The 20982-nt window shown below is 40.9% G+C and overlaps 1 protein-coding gene across 1 annotated transcript in view; it reads left to right on the forward strand.

Moving 5' to 3' along the window:
- The window catches only part of Csmd1 (CUB and Sushi multiple domains 1), a 1555059-nt gene that overhangs the window by 456444 nt on the left and 1077633 nt on the right, over positions 1-20982 (forward strand). Inside the window, exon 3 of the mRNA XM_055608400.1 lies at positions 2806-2918. Coding sequence (XP_055464375.1) covers positions 2806-2918 — 113 coding nt within the window. The remainder of the gene's footprint in view (positions 1-2805; positions 2919-20982) is intronic.

Consider the following 20982-nt stretch of genomic DNA (forward strand, 5'->3'; position numbering starts at 1 on the left):
TCTGTCTAACTACAAAACAAGCCCTGAAAAATCCAGCTGCTGACACCTGTGCTTTCCTTGCTGCTTCACATTGTGTTTAGAAAACTTCTGTCTCTTTTTACAAAAACATTGATGGTGCTTGGCTATTGGCTGTGTGCTGTTTTCATGCATTCTTGTACTTTTTCACATGCACGTGTGGATATTTTGTCTCATTTAAACTTTAGTTAAAATTAACTCGTGAAGAATTATTGCATAAAATTTTCAGTGTTTCTAGTTTTCTGGTGAAATTTTTGATATCTCTTATGTATATCATATGCTATGCAAATAGGGATGATTTGATTGATTTTCCTCTTTATGTCCCTTTAATTTCCTTTTCTTGTTGCTGTAGTCAATGCTTCAAGCTCTATATTGAAAAAGAGTAGGAATACTGGGCGCCATTGTCTTTTTTTAAAATTATTTTAATAGAATTTCTTTGACTTGTTTCCCAGTTAGGTTGTTGGCTTTGGGTTTGTCATGTATACTCTTTATTAGGTTGAGGTATGTTCCCTCCAGGCCAATTCCTTCTAGGACTATTATCATGAAAGTATGTTGGATTTTATCAGATGTTTTTTCTAAATCGTTTGAGATGGCCATGTGGTTTTTGTCTTTAAGTCTATTCATCTGACTTATTACTTTTATTTATTTAAGTATGTTGGACCATCCTCACGTTTCCATGATTAAGCCAACTTGATGGCAGATGACTTGATGGCAGATGCCTGTATTCAGTTTTCAAGTATTTTATTAAGGGTTTTGCACCTGAGTCCACTGTAAATATTGGCTTTTTGTTTTGCTCTTGGTTGTGTCTTTACCTAGGTTTTTTGTATCATTATGATACTAGATTGAGATTGGGAGTTCTTCTTCTGTTGACCATCCATAATAAAAGATTTAAAGATAGTTGATTTTTCTAGTGTTTGTATAGGGTGTATGTACATGTTCATATCTGGGTATACATGTTATACGTGTACATGGAGGGTAAAGGTTGGGTTCTTTGTCAACCATCTACTAGTTTTAATTTTTGAAAATGGATTTCTCAATGAACATGGAGCTCATGGATATGCTGAGACTTACTGCCCAGTGAGCTACAAGAATCTTCCTGTTCTGATCCCTGATATATGGGGTTACAGAATACACAACTGCTTTTCCTCGGTTGCTAGGCTATGAATTCAGGTCTTCATGCTTGTACAGCAAGGACTTTGTAGATTGAACCATCTCTTAGCCTGAGAGTTAATCTTTTCCATATAAAACTTTAGAAGTTGACACAAATAACAGTGAAAAACAAAGTAAGTGTGATCCTTGTTTCTATAATAATCCTCGTGTGACTATTGTCTTATTTTTTAAATTCTTTATTACACTTTATTCACTTTGTATTCCCCCTGTGGCTCCCTCTCTTCTCCCTTCCCAATCCCTACCTTCCTCCCCCTTCTCCACGCATGCCCTTCCCCAAGTCCACTGGTAGGGGAGGTCTTCTTTTCCTTCCTTCCCATCCTAGTCTATCAGGTCTCATCAGGAGTGCCTACATTGTCTTCCTCTGTGGCCTGGTAAGGCTGCTCCCCCCTCAGGGGAGGTGATCAAAGTGCAGGCCAATCAGTTCATGTCAGAGACAATCCCTGTTTCCATTACTAGGGAACCCACTTGGAGACTGAACTGTCATGGGCTACATCTGTGCAGGAGTTCTAGGTTTCTCCATGCATGGTACTTGGTTGGAGTATTAAGCCTGTTAGCTTTGTCATTTTACTGATAAATTATCATGCTGTTATTGGCAATAGTAGATTATCTTGAGTCCATCCAGCCCATTGTTTCTGTTGATTCTCAGCAGCTAAGGTCACTAATGGTGCATGCTGGCTGGTAAGCCGGACTCCATGACCTCTGCAGGATTGCCTAGTGTGTACAGGCTACCCTCCTACTGCATATATCTACAAATAAATCCCTTTAGTTATGAAATTGGAGGAAGTATAATTTGTTTGAGTTTCCCTTTGACTTGTCAAAAATCTATTGGTTTTCAAAGTGCTGGACATATGTATTCACTAATTTTTTTTTTTTCCTGAGCTCTGAGCATTACCATTAAAACTTCTAAAAATACTCCAACATAGTGATGGCTGGAGAGCAGTTCTTACAAACCGAATGATTTACTTTGAGAAATAAATGTTACGATACATGTTATAATCAATGACGTGGCTTCTGAGGAAGGTAACGGAGTGTCATTGTGTGCAATGACAAGCATGTAGCTTCTTTGGAGTAAATATAAGAACAAACAGATGCCATGTTAGAAGTGGCAAACACCGCTGAATGAGTAGGAAACGGGACTGAACACAAAAGCGTGTGGGGTGTTGTGTCTCACACGGTGTACACGAGTTTCTTTGTATAGTGCTATGTAGCCCTGATCCATTCTGCTGAAGACCACGGTGAACAAGTCATCAAAAACAAAAACAACCTCAAAAGTTATTTAAATAAACAAATTCTTGGCTCACTGGTATTTAATTTATGCTAACACCAAATACTCATATAACGGTTACCTAAATTTTCAAGGATCTACCTTAGATAAAGGTAACATAATTAAGAATTATCAAAGCTGGCCAAAGGGTCACAATGTATAACCCCCAGGTTCAGACACCTGAGACAGAAGAACACTTCCGGGTTAGCCTGAGCCTCATCAAAGGCCTCTCGTAAACAAGCAGAATAACGTCAAAGAACTTCAGTCAACCAGCTTCACCTGCAAGCGTGCGCGCTCTAACACTCCCGTGTCTCACTGAAGACGTTCTGACTCTTTCTTCTCTCGTCTACACCCAGGCTGTCAGGATTCCAGCTGCCCTCCTCCATCGTGAGCACCGGGTCACTCCTCACGCTCTGGTTCACCACGGACTTTGCCGTGAGCGCACAGGGTTTCAAGGCCATGTATGAAGGTAGGAGGCTGCTGCTCTTGCCTTACGGCTCTCTCGTGTGCTGACATGCCGCTGTGAGACAGCGGGGCCGATGCAGACCTGTTTAATGGTGGGCGTACCTGGCTGCTCTCTAATGCACTGCCCAGCGGATACACCACTGTCTTCTGTATCTGCCAAAGAACCGAGCACAAAACATGCTTACGTTCTCCTTTATTGGTCTGAACTTGTGAATCAGATTGTTTGGTTGACTTAAATGGTAACCTCTCAGGGTTAGACTTATACATTAATTGGTAGGCTGCTTTGTTGTAAAGTATTTGTTTTTAAACTAAAGGAGTTTCATTAAATCATTTGCTTGACCATATAGCTGCTAACTAGGGCTTAAGTAAATTGGTCTCAGAAAAGGAAATTTTTGCCAAAGTTGAGTATTTTAATTTGGAAGTTAATTTGACCTCTCTCTTATTTCATGCTTGCTAAGAAGTGGAATTTGACTTTTGTGTTTGACTTCAGATTCATGTTTACATGCTTCAGGACGCTGTTGTTATTTTTAAGGTGTTTCAGTGTAATGGATGTTAGCAAAGGAAATGATTGCCTCTGAGTTAGGTTTGAAGTAATTGATCTTGGTACCTGTAAGCATAGAGCCTAATTTAGTTTGTCATTGGGATTTTAATCTTCTCTTTCATGTGTAATATAAGAGTTTATAGCATGAGTAAGCTCTGGTACCTCTGAGTTACAAGTAAATTGTAGGTGGAGCCATTGGCTACTGACTCTACAACAGATGTGGTCTGATTTCTGTTTGTCTCTGGTTGGCTTTAATACTGAGTATATGTGCATGCATGTTCTTTGTGGACAGTTAAAACCTGTGCTTGTTTAGTTGCGATGAAGTTATATGCTAACAACAGGTTATAATATAATATAGCCCTGTGGAGTTATAGAAAGATTCATCAGTCTTTTTATTTCAAGTGACCTAGGCAATGATGCTGAAGACACCAGCCTGCTCTGTTGTGAGGTCACTACACTTTCATACAAACCAGTGCCAGCTGCTAGAAAAATGGTTAAACACTGTTAAATAACTGGAAAAGTTCATAGGCTATATGCTAACTTGAATATACATTCAGAATATGTGATGATGGTTTTTAAATTAGATTTCAAATGTTTAATAATTTATCTGATAATTGCCAATACACATAAGTCTAATTTTAAAAGAAAACATGGGTGAAAATACACAATTCCATCACTAATAAAACCAGCTGTATGCAATATTTAATATCTGAATATAATAATTATGTATCACTGCACATCAAAGACTTTTGAAAAATGAAAGTGTTATATGTGTCTGCAAAAAAAATGAAGCTTACCAATCTGATGGAAGAGTACAGATGGGAGGAGTTATCTTCAAGAAAGGCAAGCTTTCCCTGAGTCCTCCCCTAGCTCAAGTCTCCAGGGATTGGAGTCAACTCTCACTCACTAATGCAATGTTTGTGAGTGCGCAGGACAGGGAAAAGATAGCTGCAGGAGAGAAAGCAGGGCCATGAGTTGGACAGGAAGACATCTACAGCAGTTTTCAGTGTGTTCGTTACATGAAGTTTTAAAATAATCTAGATTTTCTTCTAATCTAATAATTGCTGTTTGGAAGAGACAATACATGTAGTAATTTCTATCAAGGAAACAATCTAATTAACGTTAATCTAAACAGTCAAAAATAATGTTAATATATTAGCCAAGATTTTTTAATGGAAATTGAATTTAGATAAAAGTATTAAATCAAGTACTAAAGCTTTTTTCCCCCCTGTGGTCCTTAAAGGAGCACTACTTTCCTAAATTAGAATATCTTTAGTATTAACAGATTGCTGATTAAAATTTTAATTTATATTCACTGGCTTGGAATGAGAAAATTGTGCAAACTTCTAAGATCTGTCAAAATATGATAACCTTGGCAATGATCTTAATGTAGGCATGGAGCCTCATGTTTTTTTGGCAGTACTTTGAAATAAGTATTGTTTATGTAAATTATTATTTGTACATGGTGATATTAATCTACATAATAACTGTGGGAACAATGAGTTAAATATTCCAATTAATGCATTCAGTCACTGAAGTTAACTTTGTAATTCAATGAAAATATTTATAAATTTCTTCCTAAAGTTGTTTACATGGTGTATTTGAATTTCTTCAAAGAAACCCCTTTGGGTGTTTTTAGCAATAATCTTATAGATTATTAGATAAGAAATCCAGGGATTTTAACTACTAAGTACAGAAAAAAATTATGCCACTAATTCAAAATACTCATCATGTATTGTTGCTCCATTCATGGACAAAAATAATTGTATAATTTTATTTAATAAATTGTTAATGAAATACAAGATTACATCTTGCTTTTAGTGACTTCTAAGAAATTCCAATTTATTTGTTTCTGTCTTAAAATGTTTTTATCGATTAAAACAGATATTGTCTACCATCTATAGTGAATGTTAGGTTAGGTGGTAGATGGGGGACACATGGATTAGATAAATAGATATATGAGTGGATAGATACATCAATAATGTGTAGATAGATAAATGGGTAGATGGATGCATAGAAAAGTAAGAGATAAATAAATGATGGACTGAAAGGTAAGTAATAGATGTTTGAGAAGGTACATCATAGATAGATGAAGGACTGGTAGACAGATGATAGGTACACAAAGATAATAGGTAGATCATTGTTAAAGATATATGATAAAATAGTTATAGATAGATGATTGATAAATACATACATGATAGATAAATTTATAGATACATGATAGACAAGTAGATAATAGATGATCAAAGCAAGCTATACATTACAGATAACAAATAGATGATAGCTAGATAAATGACAGGTAGATAACAAAAGATAGATAGATAAATAGATAGATAGATAGATAGATAGATAGATAGATAGATAGATAGTGTAGAAAAAGATACAGCTAGTTATTGATAGATATTGAGGTAGATCAAAGGACAATAGACAGATAGATGTGTCTATTATTGTATAGTGCTCTTAAGCACATTTTCTAATCCTATCCTCACAAGGATTCTGGAAGGAAAGTAAAATTATCTGTTAGTATCACTTAAAGCTGACAGAGCCTTGACTAAAATAGTTTCATTTTTCAGAATCCCACTGTGCTGCTCAGTGGCAGCAGAGTTAAGTGCAGATCTGCCTGTCTTCAGAAGTTGCAGGTCCCAGGGACTGCTCATCCTCCAGATGCTGAACATTAGCCGTGAGATTGTGTAGACCAAACTCAAGCACATGCACACAGTGTCCCTGCACAATATGTTCATGTTGATGAAAACAGTTTCTGAGCAGGACTTGGTAGATAGACATAAGGGTCTAAGAATGGGATGGAGAGATGACTCAGTGATGGAGAGCATTTCCTGCTTGTAGAGTACCCATGTTTATTTCTTAGCTCTCATAAAAGGCATCTCAAACAATAGTAACTCCAGCTTATGAGGTTCTTATGCCCTCTTCTGGCATCACAGGTGCACAAACCCATTCACATATATTTAAATAAAAATAAGTCTTTAAAATGTGGGATTTTTTTAGAGGCTTCATTTTCCTCTTCTCTTGTTTGCAAAGATCTCAGTGGGTATTTGGCAGATATGCAGCACTAGACTGTAATCAAAATAAGGCTGAAACAAATGGGGTTCCTGAGGACTGATGGAATGGAGGAGCAGGGGTGATCAGTGCCTTTATGCAGACAGGATGCTTTAGCACAGGAGGGCAAGAGCGGGTTAGCACAGTCCTGTGATTCTTCATTCTCTGCTTCCACCACATCCTGAAGTGCTGTTCAAAGGCTCAAGAGATAAATGCCTGCTGGCGCCAGGTCCTAAATGGAGGTTTTGGTCAAGCATAGATGAAAAGAGGTTCCTTCTTGGTGAGAAAGGAATATGTAAAGGGAAATGGAGAAGAACAGACAGTGTTATTGGAGGACTGTGTAGGAATGGAAAGGGGGTGTGATGGTAGAAATGGCTTTGAGGGAAGGCAGGATCAAACTAGGGGACTCCTAGCTACCAGAACACCCCAGCAGTGAGCTGGGTTAACGCTGTCTCGTCCTTGAGACAGAAAACTCACTGTTAAGGCTGTTAGAGCCTTAAGGGAAGAGCTGGATCCTATTCAACGCACTGTGAAATACAGGGCAGAGCTTGGTCAGTAAAAGACTCCACTGTACCTGTTTACCAGCCTGTTTTTGCAGTAGGTAGTTTAATGTGCAGAAGGTGAGGAGAAGGAGACAGTATCCCGTCTAGTGACCCCTGCATCGCTATGTCAGTTTCAAGGTCTTGCAAGGTGCCTCTTTGGGCCTTGCTTCTCTGTATTCTTAGGCATATCTGAGGCAGCATTTACAGACATTGTTGGTGAAAAGCAGAGCCTCACCAGAGAGTTAAGAAGCTGAGAAAGGAGAAGTAAGTTCTTGGGTGTGACTGAGTGATAGGCAACTACAGTTAGCGATGTATCTTCTAATTTTTAAATAGCCAGAGAGGCGGGTTTTGAATATTTCCACCATAAATGTAACTACATGAGGCAATTGGCATTTCAAATATATATATATATTATTTTGATACAATATATCCAAGAAACAAGAGTATCCCTCACACTCCTAAACAGGTGTGACTGTTAGGTGTAAATGTGAAGAGAAATTAAATAGTGTATTTAATAGTGCTAATTATTTTATTTTCCTTTAAAATTTGAAAACTGGCTGGAGAGATGGCTCAGCTGTTAAAGGCTAGGCTCACAACCAAAAATAAAACCATTAGTGAGCCTGACAGTTGAAGATATAGTTTGAACCTTCTCTATAGTTAGATAACTCTCACATGTAGTTTGTATACAATGACTGAAGCACTTTAAAACTAAAGTGTTTCTACAATCTACAACACAGACACAAGAAATCTATGCAGAGTGGTGTAGTTCAGGTCACCAAGGTAATCTCTTATTCTCTGGGTCACTTGGTAACTTGTTACACAGTCATTTCTCTGTGGAAAATTGTCACATTTTCACATAGCTCTCAACTCAGCCAAGAGAAAAGGGGTTATGATGCAGAATATTCCGGTGATCCCCAAGATTATTAAGCAGCCCCCTCGGGTGGCAGGCTGGCCTTTTTGTGCCGTGTCTTGCCTTCTGTTTCTGCCAGGCTTTCCCTCTGTCCTATCCCCCAACGGAAGATCTATTGCCTGAGTATCTGCAGACCTGGATTCATAAAGAGTAGCTACCTGGAGGCCCTGCACTCTCCACACTTCACCTTTCTTGGGTGCCCCAGTGCTTGTGTGTGTCTGCATGCAGCGAATACAGGACTCAGCCTGAGCTGTGCTGTGGAGCAGGAGGGATCAGGAGCTGGGGAACTATCTGTGGATTATGGTTGTGCGGGCAACAGCAGCTCTCTAGCCTGCTCATCCTGTCAGCCAATTCAGATTAAGACAGGAAGTGTACAGCCAGAGTGGAGCTCCCAGCCACTTCCTCTTATGACTTAGGTGCTGTGGCACTGGGGGGGTGTAACACCAGTTTCTTCTGGTGACAGTCCCTATCAGTTCTCTGTGTTCACCACAACTCAGTTACATCTGTCCCCTTGACAAGGGTGTTCAACACCAGATGTGTTAGGACCTCATGTCCAAGGTTCTGCAGCAACCTTTGAAACTATTGCATAAGCTCAGTTAGATCCCTCAGACCCTTAGGCGTGTGCTAATCAACAGACATCTGGTTCAATGTTCTACTGCAAAAAGAAAATATTTAATAACAAATGATGACCTTAACTGTTGGGATCCCAACAACTGAAGAATGCAGACATACTGGTAATGGGATATTTCTTTCTGAAAGTTCAGCTTTAAGACAGTCGGGTTATGAGAAGAGGAGATAAGAGTCAAAAGAAAGCAGCCCTGGAAAGGGCCTCCTGGTCACCTGTGGCCCCTGCATGTCTGATGCATGGAGGAATTGTGACAACAGTTTGTTCAGCCTCATGCTCCCACAAAGGACAGAACCACAGCAGAGTCATAGCCACTCCAGCATGAGAGCCAGAGCCCTGGGAACTGCACCTGCCTCTAGTGGAGTCATTCCTGAGTGGGTGGCCTCTCATCTTGACTTGGATTTTTATGGAGCTGATCCAGATTCCATTTATTTAACCTTTTTAGCCTGAGAGTCCTATAACATCTCTAGCTGCTGCCAACCATGTCTTACACACAGGTACACATGATCACATTGTCTATGTGCCCACTATCACATTCACATACATGTACACACACACACACACACACACACACACACACACACACACACACACACATGCACTCTCTCACCCACATTTCCATTGCTCCCTATTCTTTTCCTTCCTGAGGCATTATGGGAAAAGCCTCTTTAAAGCTCTTCTTTTAAAGAGAACAAGCCATTGTCTCCTGTGTATGCATCATCCTGGGGTCCTTGGCATGCACACTACACTAAAGCAGCTTAGTAAAAATGCAGGTGAATGCTTGCAGAAGAAATCAGGCACACCTGTGTGCCTGCACTTGTGCCTGGTCCTGAGAACAGCCCTGTCTTTGCTGTGGTACACAAAGTTGCTTGGATGTTCAGGGGAGTTGACAGGGTGCCTGCCCTGTGGAGCTCAGTTCTTGCTGGGCTTAGAACAATGAGCAAGACCCTGGGCTTGTTTTGCCCTGTGTCCTTGCCCACAACAACAGCATTGACAACATTAGAAAATGAAAGCCATAAAGCAGAGATTTCTGAAGATGATGTGAGCGCTAATATTCCTGACGGAACCTCTGGCTCTTACCTGGAAATTCCATGAAAAGTGGGGCCAGGTAATTAAAAGTCCTTTGGTACAGTCGTTTGGTTTTGTTTGTTTGTTTTGTTTTGTTTTTAATGGTTGAGTTAATCAATTCCCAAACTAGTGTTGTATTTGATTTTTTTTATTAATTAATCGAATTTACATCTCAGCCATAGACCCCCTTTTCCTCTCCTCCCACCCTCTCTCGAGCACCTCCTCTCCCCTATTCCTCAGAATAGAGGAGCCCCCTCTCCAAATGCCCCAGATTATCTGTTCACATGAGGAATGATTTTGTCTTCCTCTCCTGTGGCCTTGTAGGGAAGTATTTTAAGAGAAAGAAGTACGTATTCACTAAACCTGTGCTCACAGATAGCAGGAATCTATGAAAAGCAGCAGCGAAAACCAAGGTGATTCAGTAGAAAAATTCATCTTCAGAAACACCACTCAGAAACAAATAAGTGTGTTTGTGCATTATCCTTCCAGCCCCACCTTGTAATTAATTCTTACGCTATTAACATATTTCACCATGATGATAGTATGAACTTGGTACTGTAACACTCATCTCTCATGATTCTGCCATTTCTATTTTGGTTGACTTCCTTCCAGCCAGTTGTTTCTGTCCCAGACAAATTGCTTCCACCTTCTCCATGGACACATGAACAGCACCTAACAATACCTAATCACAGGCAGCGTTTGAAAATTGTCTATCGTTTAAAATGCACCCTATATGCAACTGAGAATGGGTGGCTCTCCCCCATCATTTTTCTCTTGTTTCATTGCTTTGTCCTTAATGGCAATTAGAAAACTTTCTGCATCTAAACACCAGAGTGCTCTGGCTGTTCTGACAATAGAGATGGGAAGTGTTTGTCTCTGTTATTTAAATGTGTGTATGTGGGTGAGTCTGTGCAATTTGATGCTGGATTTCACTTCATTTCACATCTATGGTCAATGTGGCCACCAGACATGTCACTTAATCTTTTACTACCTCAGTTTCCTCATTTGTAAAATGGATGCATAGCACATGTCTTGGGTCACTATCTGGCTTAGCTGTTTCTGTCACTTCTTCAGAGGAAGCCTGGAAGATCCTCACCAGATGTAGTGTGATTATTTCTAAGTGAGACCTGTGTGGTATTCTTTAATGCTGCTGTTTTTGTACTGATGTCCTCTTTTGTGTCACTGTTTTGGGACATGGCTTTACCTCCTCTTTATGCTTCTGTTTGCTTTAGATGGCTTGAAAGCCTGCAAGGTGAGTTCAAAGAATGTGTGCGCCTGCTGATGTGCTAAGAGTCATGGGCCATTTGCTAATCAGCCAGCATCTTGTGTATCCTAGCTAAGGTTACTTCGCTATTGTTTGCATACCTCATTTCAGGTAGTTTTCTTCTGCTGCTGCTATTTCACTATTGACTTGCACATTTATGTCTTCTAAAAATAACAAGAATATAAGATAGAAGCAACTGAGCAGAGGGGCGGTGCCTTTCCACACTTGATTCCAGCTAGAGACAGTTAGTTGAGGTAATAGGAGGAAAACAATGGATTGACATCAACGGGAATCAGGCAAGAAGAGGACATGGGCATTGTTCACTGGAAAGAAAAGGAACAAGTCAATCATGCTGAAAATAAGTGCTGGATGTTGGACCAAGATAAAACTCTGGGTCTCACAGGTCAATCAAGTCCATGTTACTTTACATGATAATTAGACATCTCTCCCCTTTAAAGAGCCTTTGGTCAAGCATGTTCAAACTAAATTAAATATAATCAGCTGATTCCATAGCTAGACTTTCTAAATTGTGCTTTACCATCCTGCTCTGGCAAATTCCACATCAAGTGTATGACTAACTAAAAGCAAGTGAAATGTTTCCTTTAGCTACAGAATCTTGAACTCAGTCCACAGGGATCTGGCTCTCACTTCTGTTTGCAAGTTTCTCCCTAATATGTACATTCATTTTTCACTGTTGGTCATGAGCCCAAGGTTCAGTGTCACTGTGTTTCACATGAGCATACTTTTGGCTTGCTATTTTGAAAGGTGTCCAGGCCTACTCAGACATTACCCCCTTTTTATTTTGCTTTTCTCCCTTTCCTTAAACAGAGCAGGAGAATTGCCGCCTGTGATCCCATTTGACAACAAGTATGGGCCTGAGCTCCCTGAGTCTCATATGCTGAGAGAGGGCAGATCCGGGGTGTCTTCTGCTTTCCCCAGATAAAGCACCGATTCTCTTACAGAACTTAAGAGCTTCCATGCAGGGTCACACCATGAGTGTGTGTGCATAGTCTTCATGACTGGTTGATTTCATTTTAGTTGTGTGTTTCATTTCACAACATTTGGGGCTAACCAGGGTAATGCAAATCTCAATGAGAAGTTCTGTCAACTGTGTCCAAACATTGATCAGAATGAAATTTTATCTCCATCGAAGTTTATGGAATCATCTTCATTCTGCAGATCTTTCCCTTAAAAGCTAATAATGTAGTTTAGGGATATAGCAAAATGATAGAATGCTTTCCTGGCATGTACAAGGTTCTGGGTTCAATTCCAAGCACCAAGAAAAATATGATTATGGAGACTTAAATGAATAAGTTAAAACATTTTAATATGAAATATGTAGAGAGAGTCCAGGACTTTTCAAGCAGTCTCAGCTTTTGTTTTGCACATTTCCTTGTAGATATTAAATGTGGATTTTGAATGTGATCTATTCTTCTTTCATACCCTTGAGGAAGAGGAGAGGAAACCACTGCTGTACTAGGTTCAACTTGTAACAAAGACCTGTCTGTTCCTGACACAGCATTGGTTGCCATTTAAATCAAATACATCCTCAACTTAGGTTTTGTTTTCCAATCAAGCATACACTTTTCAAAAACATGTTTTTTAAATATTAGACTGCTGGGATGAAAAACTGCATGGAAAGGAAAGCGGGCAGGAGAGTGACAGCTGGTGTGTGGGACATTTGAGTGTCCTGCAGTTTCACGGGGCGTGGGAGGAAAAGAAACTGGAAGCTGAAGCTAAAGGCATCACAACACTGGGTATTTTTCTGACTTAGTGTGTGTGTCAGGGGTGGGGAGTGGGGGGAGGGATTTTCAATATTCTCCATCTGAGGCTGCAGTTTTGAGGCTTCACACTTATTCGGAGCCCTCCCGTATGCCACACTACTCACACACACACCAGAACCTATCTATCTGCTTCATTTTCAAAGGAAATCTTGGATCCATAAATCATAGCTATAACCACATTGGATGATGACTGTGGCTACAGCAAATTTATAATTTTAAATGTTCTCTAATTAATTTCATACATGTTATTAGCTACTTCTGGAAAATAAGCCGGGCAACTTTTCAACCCTGTGCTTCTGTTTGAAATTAGCACCTTGTATTCTCAGCTTAATGAGACTTGCACACACTCTACATGAGGCAGAATACTGGATTACAGTGTTACCCAGGTAGCATTTGCGCCATACTATCAGTTGTACTTTTGCCACATTTAATGTAACCATTTGTCTCCATCTTCAGGTTTCCAACAATTTGCCATCTCACCTATTAAACTACAGGGGCTCTAGCACAGCTTTTTAAAAGATAGTATCCACGTAGATTCTCATTCCATCCTTAAACTGTTGGAGCTGGGCAGAGAGAGAGTTTTCCTATTACTCTGACATCCATCTGTAGACAGGAGATTCACTATACATGCCCGGGCTTTGTTTCCCAGATCTTCAAGGGTTAGTTACAGCTGTGACTCTGTCCTTGACAGAAAAGGAACCACAGCTGATATTTGGATAGTCCTAAATGAAGGAGGTGCCCCAGTAAAACCGTATGTGGGGCTGCAGGGTTATTCTGGCAATAGACCCTGCTGTCTTCTTCCCTGGGAAGGAATCTGTCCATCCCTTTCTCTGTTTGGCTTCACTCATTTTTTAAGATGTAGTTTTAAGTTATTCTTTGAGAATTTTCATACATGTATATGGTGGTTTTTTTATCGTACCCACCTCTTATCCTTGCCTTGCATTCTTCCCAGAGGCTCCTCATGTTCCCCACTCCCCACCTTCATTCCAGTTTTTAAAAATAACCAATTACTTTCAGCAATCTCTGCCAATATGCACAGAAATGCAGAACCATCCAATGTAGCATGCACAACCTATGGGGGGCGGGGCACTCCCTTAAAAAACAAACAATCTGACTGTCTTTTCTCTCAGGTATAACTAGGGCCTTGACAGTCCCTTGCCTTTCCATTTGTCCTCGCTCCTTAGCTCCTCTAGACAGTAGGAAACCCACCTGAATTTTCAGAGGAGTATTGATCTCCAGCCTTTTTGATAGCTCTGATATGAGCAGCAGGTCAGGTTTGGTAGATGTCTTCTGCCAGATGACTCAGGAGTTTGAGGGGATCAACTTTTTCCCTATTTCACTGGACAGTAGACACTTCCCCTGGTGTTAATTGGATGTCCAGACCACATTCAGAATCCTCCATTGAGATTCGTGGAAGGCAAGAGGAGCAGGACTCTATGTACTCACCTTGAATGTCTAGTCACAGGTTCTCAACTGGCTCACTCTTGTGTTTTCCCTTCAGAAGAACATTGACCACCTCCAGACGTCACACTGAGATAGTAGGTCCAAAGGGCTCCTTAAACTTCTTAGGGGTCTGGGAAGATGTCTCAGTATTTAAAGCACTTGACACACAAGCAAGAAGGCTAGACTTCAGATCCCCTGAATCCACGTGTCAGGTGTGTATGGCAGCCCACCTGTTATTCCAGCCTCTCAAGGCAGAGACAGCACACCCTCAGCAAGTTGGCAGGGGATAGTAGAATTGGTGATATATGGATTTATAGTAGGCCCTACCTCAAAATACAAGGGGAAGAGTCATCTTGGAAGATTCCCCCCCTTACCTTGGACCTCCATGGGAACATGGCTATGTATGCTTATGTTCCTACCCACATACATACACATGAAAATAAAAATAAACTAAACTTTACAGAGTGATACAGTTCTTTTCTTCTACCTTACCACTGCCCAGAGAATGGAGTATAAAAAGATTTACCAAGAGGGATGTGGTGACTAGGATGGAATACTTATCGATTGGTGGTAGAGGGATCAAGTTTCATAGGACATTTAGTGCTCATCCTATTTCCCTAAATCTTGCCACTTTGAATGTGGTGGATTGACAGCTGGGAGCCCAACTGTGCATGCTTTGCATTGTTTTGATGGTGACATCCTCGGGCAGATGTGCCCGGATTCCTGTTATGGCTTCCAGAGGTCGCAGGGCATTTCACAGTCTGAGACCACATCAGGGAAAAGCACCTACTTGGCATAGCTACATTGTGATAGTATATAGTTACATTCCCCACCATCTGACAGCTGTTGGGGTCTTCTGTGAAATGAATTAGTGCTGCCATTTCACTAATAGACAACAAATAAAATTGCTAGCATTGTCTCCCGCAGGCCGCTCTAACAGATTCTGTCTAACTGCCTTGCCTCTGTGCTCCTCGTAACTGTGCAGTTCCAGGACAGGCTGTGGGAACAGAAGGCATCTCTTGGAATATTAATCGAGGCAAACAAAAAAGTGTTCAGAGCAGCACGGCTTAGGATGGAGGAAGATGGTGCCCACATGTTTCCAGCTAGCCTGGCTCCTTCCTGAGGTGTAACTAGGGGGCATGGGCGACTGTGCAAATGCAGCTGAGTGCATTGCTTGTATTTTCTGGCATGCTATTTCTGAGATTAAAAAAAAATCAAAACAAAACAGAACAACAACAATAACAAAAACAGATACCACTCTGCTGTGTGGAGTTTACATATGAGGAAGGTTGTGTTGTTGGTTCCACACATGCATGGGGCTCTCAGATGACCACTTGTAGGGTTTAGTTCACTGCTTGTACTGGATCATCAGGCTCAGTAGCCAAACCATCATCTACTGAGCCACCCACACACTGCACTGCCTGGCACAGGGTAATGCATTGCTCAGCAAAACTATGTTCTTTGGCTTATGGGGACAAGAACTTAAACACTTTTTTTGAGTATACTCTAAGTTTTGGGTATTTAGTTAAGTGAATTTGATTAAATGGGGCACAGGTATCTCACATAACTTATTTTTCCTCTTTAAATCATGAGGATTAAGGTCCTCATGAATGTAAACCTGTGGTGGGGGCTGCTGTGTCATGTGCACTCTAGGAAGTCACTCATGTTAGAATTTTAAACCATTCTGACTCCCAGAAAATTGGGAAGCCAAACATATGACTGAGCCAGTGGTGGGCTATTCCTTGGCTATTCCAGGATCATAATTTTCCTTTGACGTCCTCAGTATGCTGAGCATCCTGGCCTTGAGCAAGCAACTTTGCAGAAAGCACACTGGTATGTTTTGCCTGTTCGATAGATGCCCAGAGTAGAACCACATTCTCTGTAAAAGTTTTACAAACATGTGTTCTATTCGGGAACAGGCTCAGAAATGAAATGAATGTTATGATGACAATAAAATGCTTAGAAAATGTCAGGCAGGCATGATAGAGCAAGTCCGTCTCAGATGCTAGCTGAGGAATGGTGAGAGCTTGGCTGTGATATGCTGATAGTTGACTGGCTGTGAGGTCAGACACAGGGGATGGAGGATTGTCCAGAATAGTTAGAATCTGGATTTGTAACAGTCAAACTCTCCACAGCCACAAAGTAAATTTCTGACTGGACAGCATTGTGGACTCCAAATGTGGGTTTGGGAAGGAAATTCACCAACTTATGGAGGAAGAGGACTGTCGCCAACTTCAGTAAAACCCAGGGGCAGTCCATCCCTAGACATCACAGCACCTCTCTGAGATTTGTGGATTTTGCTTATTATGTTTTCATTTTGGAGGCAATAGTCTTCGCAGGTTGAAAGCATGATGAACAAAGTAGATTAGGGAGGGTTCCAATGCTGTAAGGTAGAAAATGTGTCCAGAGGTGAGACATGGCTTGGTGGCAGGAAGACAATTACATTTCTACATCCTGTGGTCTAGAACATATGGAGATGAGACAAGGTCTGCTCCTGGGACCTGAAAGGAATTGATGAAGGAAGGAGAGTCACATTCATTTCAGGAAAGAGACTGATACCAGAAGCCAAGGACAGCAGAGGCCTTTGTGTAGACGGTAAAGTCATGAAGGATTAAGACAAGAGTAGCTGGAGGGATGGGATGCTGGTTCAGGAGTCAAAGCCATCACTGTGAAGAACTGTGGGATGGAGTGAGGACAAGGACATGCGGTAATGCTAATAGCCGTGGAAGCAGGAGTTCAGGGCGGAGGCTGTGGCCATGAGAGCATGAAAGGGAGACCCAGACCTGGCTACCTTCTTGAATGAGCTTCCTATCTGATTTAGATGAAACTGCATTGTGATTGAGGATAGGGGCCTTCAAGTTCTGGGTTCTATTAGCTATGCAGGCATGGTGGAAGGAAGCCAGGCCACATGAGCCTCAGTTGACTCCAGGTAGATATCAGTGACAAGACTCCATGCTGTGGTGAATGGAGTTGGAGGAAGCTGATTCAAAAGCATCTAGAGCCATGGATGTTCTCTGTTTAGATGAATGAGCAAAATGTCTGGATACTATGAGCTATGAAGTTATGAAAGAGACTATGCACATTTGATAATAAGATATGATGTGGAATAAATATGGGTAAGCTAAACTGAAATTTGCCATGACTCGTAATGAGTGTGAGTCCAACTGGAGCACATTTAACTTCATTCTGTATGTACATGTTCATGTGTGGATGGATGCACGGGAGCAGGGGTGTATGTATGGACATGTAGAGGCCCTAAGTTAGCATTAGGTGTCAACAACAAGAATTCCCCAGAGTAATTTTTGAGACCGAGTCCCTTCCTGATCCTGGAGCTACTTTTGGACTGATGGGAGAGTGATCTCCAGGAATCATCCTGTCTCCACCTTGCAGGGATGGGATTCCAAGGCACACCGCCATGTCTGGCTTTTTACACAGCTTCTGGGATGCAAACTTATGTCATCATGCTTACGTGACAAGCTTGTTACTAACCCAGGTCCCACAATTTAACCCTAATTAAATATAATTAAGCCATTTGGTTGATAAAAAGCTTCAAGACGTGTCATTTGCTTTACTTAAAAAAAAAAAAAAAAAAAAAAAAACATAACCTGTCCAAATGTATGAGGTTATTTCAGAAATCATTGACAGAGTTTTTCTCATAGTTTGCATTGAAAAATTTCTGATGAACACATAACTCTCCTATTTCAAAGTCAAGCTGTATGTGAAGCAGACAAAGAAGCCTTATCATTAATGAATCTTTATGTATAGAACATCATTGCCTTCATGGAAAAAATATCCCATTGCAAGCTCAGGGCTGTATTAACTTTCAGATTTTAACACAGAGAGCAAATTTGAAGACTCATTTCTCTCTTAAACACACTTTAGAAATCATCCTTAAAATATTATTCATAATAAGTTCCAAAGGTTTTGTTGTCCACTCAGTCAAGCCCTGCATGAAATGATGGGCACCTGTAAATCCACATTGGGTTCAATTCTCCTTTAACTAAGGGAAGGGTGAAGTATTTCAAGTGCTCTAATAAAATTTTAATAAACATTAGCACAGGAAGACTTTCTTACAAAGAAAAATCTGTATATGATTAGAGAGGGCATCTTAAAAAGGAAGTCTGCATTAAAGATAAGGGGAAAGTGCCTGAAACAGGCTAAAAAATGCTCTGCATTAAATTTAAACACTCCAGGCCTGCAGGTTCCTCTGGATTCCCGCCACGACACTCTACCCCACTGGCTCTAATGGAGGTAATTGCTGACGAAGCTGGCCCTGTGCCCTCCCTGAAAGACAGAAAGGGCAATTTTTTCACCAGCTTCATTTGGACTTGGGATGAGGTTGAACACATGATTTACTTGTTGCAAATTCACTGCCCTAGTATTTATGTATATGTGCACAGGAACACACACACACACACACACACACACACACACACCTGTACCCTGGTGCATCATCAGAATGGAGCAGGACTCCCAGGGCTTGGTAAATCATGAGCACATACACAAACGGCTACCAACAGGCCTGAGTACCATGAGTTATGCTTACTTTAATTCATGGGATCAGAAAGCCAGAACCTCTCCCAAGTCTCTCGGTTTCTACCTTCCACGCCTCTGAGGAACACCATCTTCAACTTGTATTTATTCAGGGATTATGTTTCAATGTGCTATACATCATCAGATGTGAATTTCTATAGACACGGCGTACACTATTTGTATTTAGATCTCTATTTGGCATTTCCTACCAGTTACCATGGTTTCTGTATGCACATATCTGTCATGCTCCAGTAGAGAGGGTGGAAAATCAGCTTGGAAGGAAACCTTGCAAACCGGTGCTACGACTTGCCAGAGATAGCCAGAGCAGTGGGTGAATTACATGGTGCAGCCAAACTTCAACTTCCCATGAGGCCTTCAGATAGGTGATTCATTTCTTAAGGGAACTTCTAATCTGGTGTCCCAGAGGAGTTTCATGTCATAAGAAATTAAGCCCAGAGGCTGTAGAGATGGCTCAGTGGTTACGAGCCCTGGCTACTCCTCTAGTGGACTTGGGTTCAATTCCCAGCACCCACACGGCAGTGCACAATCCTCTGTAACTCCAGTCCCAGGGTATGTACCGCCATCTTCAGGTCTCTTCAGCATTGCATGTATACAAATATACGAGCATAACTCCACACACAAAATTAAACATAACAAAGCAAACTGCACAGACACGTGATGATATATGGAGCGGCAGTGGGTTCAGGCAGGTTTTAGATAAAAAAATACCATGAGTCATGTTAGGGACATCAGACTGCAGCCTGAAGACTGATCTGTGGGCTTCCCACCTATTCTTTTGAAATGAGGCCAGGCTCCTATACATGATCACCTCAGCCTCTGTAGTCTTTGCCTATGTTGGTAACAGTGTGCAAATCGTTTCATTTGTCTCCTGGATAGAATCAAATATCCTGAAGAGTTGTTGCATTCCTTTGGCATAACTGCTTTGTGGGGAAAATTTTACATGGGAGGAGAAATGCTTTACAATTATAGGTGTCCAGTTATAGGCTAAACCCATTATCAAAACCCACTGTACTCAACTGTAGATTGATGTTGTCTCTTAAAGTCAAATCTAATGTTCTGAGCATGTGTGAGGTGATTTTTATCCCAAAGCGTCTTTCTACTACACATTATACTGCGTGTTTCTGGCACTTGGTAAATGATGCCAAAAGACTCCTGAAAGAAATAGGCAAGTAAACCTCCAGAGTGCATTCTGGGAGTCATTGCATAGAGATGTATGAATGGGAGACATCTTTTGAGTGAGAACTATAATTTGTATAGTTTGTGTGTCCCAAATTTCACCAACAAAGTCTTATTGAAGGAAGTGATAACCCTAGGAGGGCACAGAGTATCAAAGGTGAACAAAGAACACAAGGCACATGCAGATGGCATTGTTCTGTAACCAGGCCTCTTAGGCAAGGGCCTCCCCCCTCAGTGGACAGTATCCCTGCACCTTGACCTGCTGCTGAATGAGGCTCAATGCGCTAGTGATGGCAGAGCCATTTGCTGCCAACACAGAGCTGCTATAACAGTAGAAACAGAAAAAAAAGCTTAATTCCTCACTTGGCAGATACATACAGTGACACCAGCTATCTGCACTTACTGTGGATTTCAAGTAAGAAATTAGTAGCTATGCAAGTACCAAAAGATTTGTAATACATATGGGAAAAACATAATACTTTTGCCTAGGTATGGTATTATTCTTTTTCAATACTGTAGGCCGTTTGTGACCAGCAGGCTGAAAATCATAGGAACAGGATCCATTATGAAAGAAAACTTGTCAGTTAGAAAAGCGAAGTCATTGTAAATTTAGTAGAAATAGCATCAACTTATAGTTACATACAGCTTTAGAGTTTTTAATTTGTATTTATGTGTATTTATATGTACCTGCTTCTTGCATGTGGACCATGTGCATACAATATACAGGGAAGCCAGAAGAAGGCACCTTATCTCAAGGAGATGGAGCTTCAGAGGGTTGTGAATGTGAATGCCACACACCTGGGTCCTCCGAAAGAGCAGCGAGTGCCCTTAACTGCTGAGCCATCTCTCCAGCTCCTATATTATTTTTTTCATGTTGGTAAATGCTAACTGTCTGTGCTCACATATAGACACAGTGTAATTCCTGAGCCCAATACACACAGAAAGAAAAATAAAAGCTGGAATTCCATGCCCTATTACACAGGGGCCTAGGGCTCTCTAGCCTTCAGCAGAGCTAAGGGAGCCTCTCTCTCTCTCTCTCTCTCTCTCTCTCTCTCTCTGATATATATATATATATATATATATATATATATATATATATATATATAT

This window comes from Psammomys obesus, unplaced genomic scaffold (genome assembly GCF_907164565.1).
Source record: "Psammomys obesus unplaced genomic scaffold, mPsaObe1.curated_primary_1811, whole genome shotgun sequence".
Classification (NCBI taxonomy): Eukaryota; Metazoa; Chordata; class Mammalia; order Rodentia; family Muridae; genus Psammomys; species Psammomys obesus.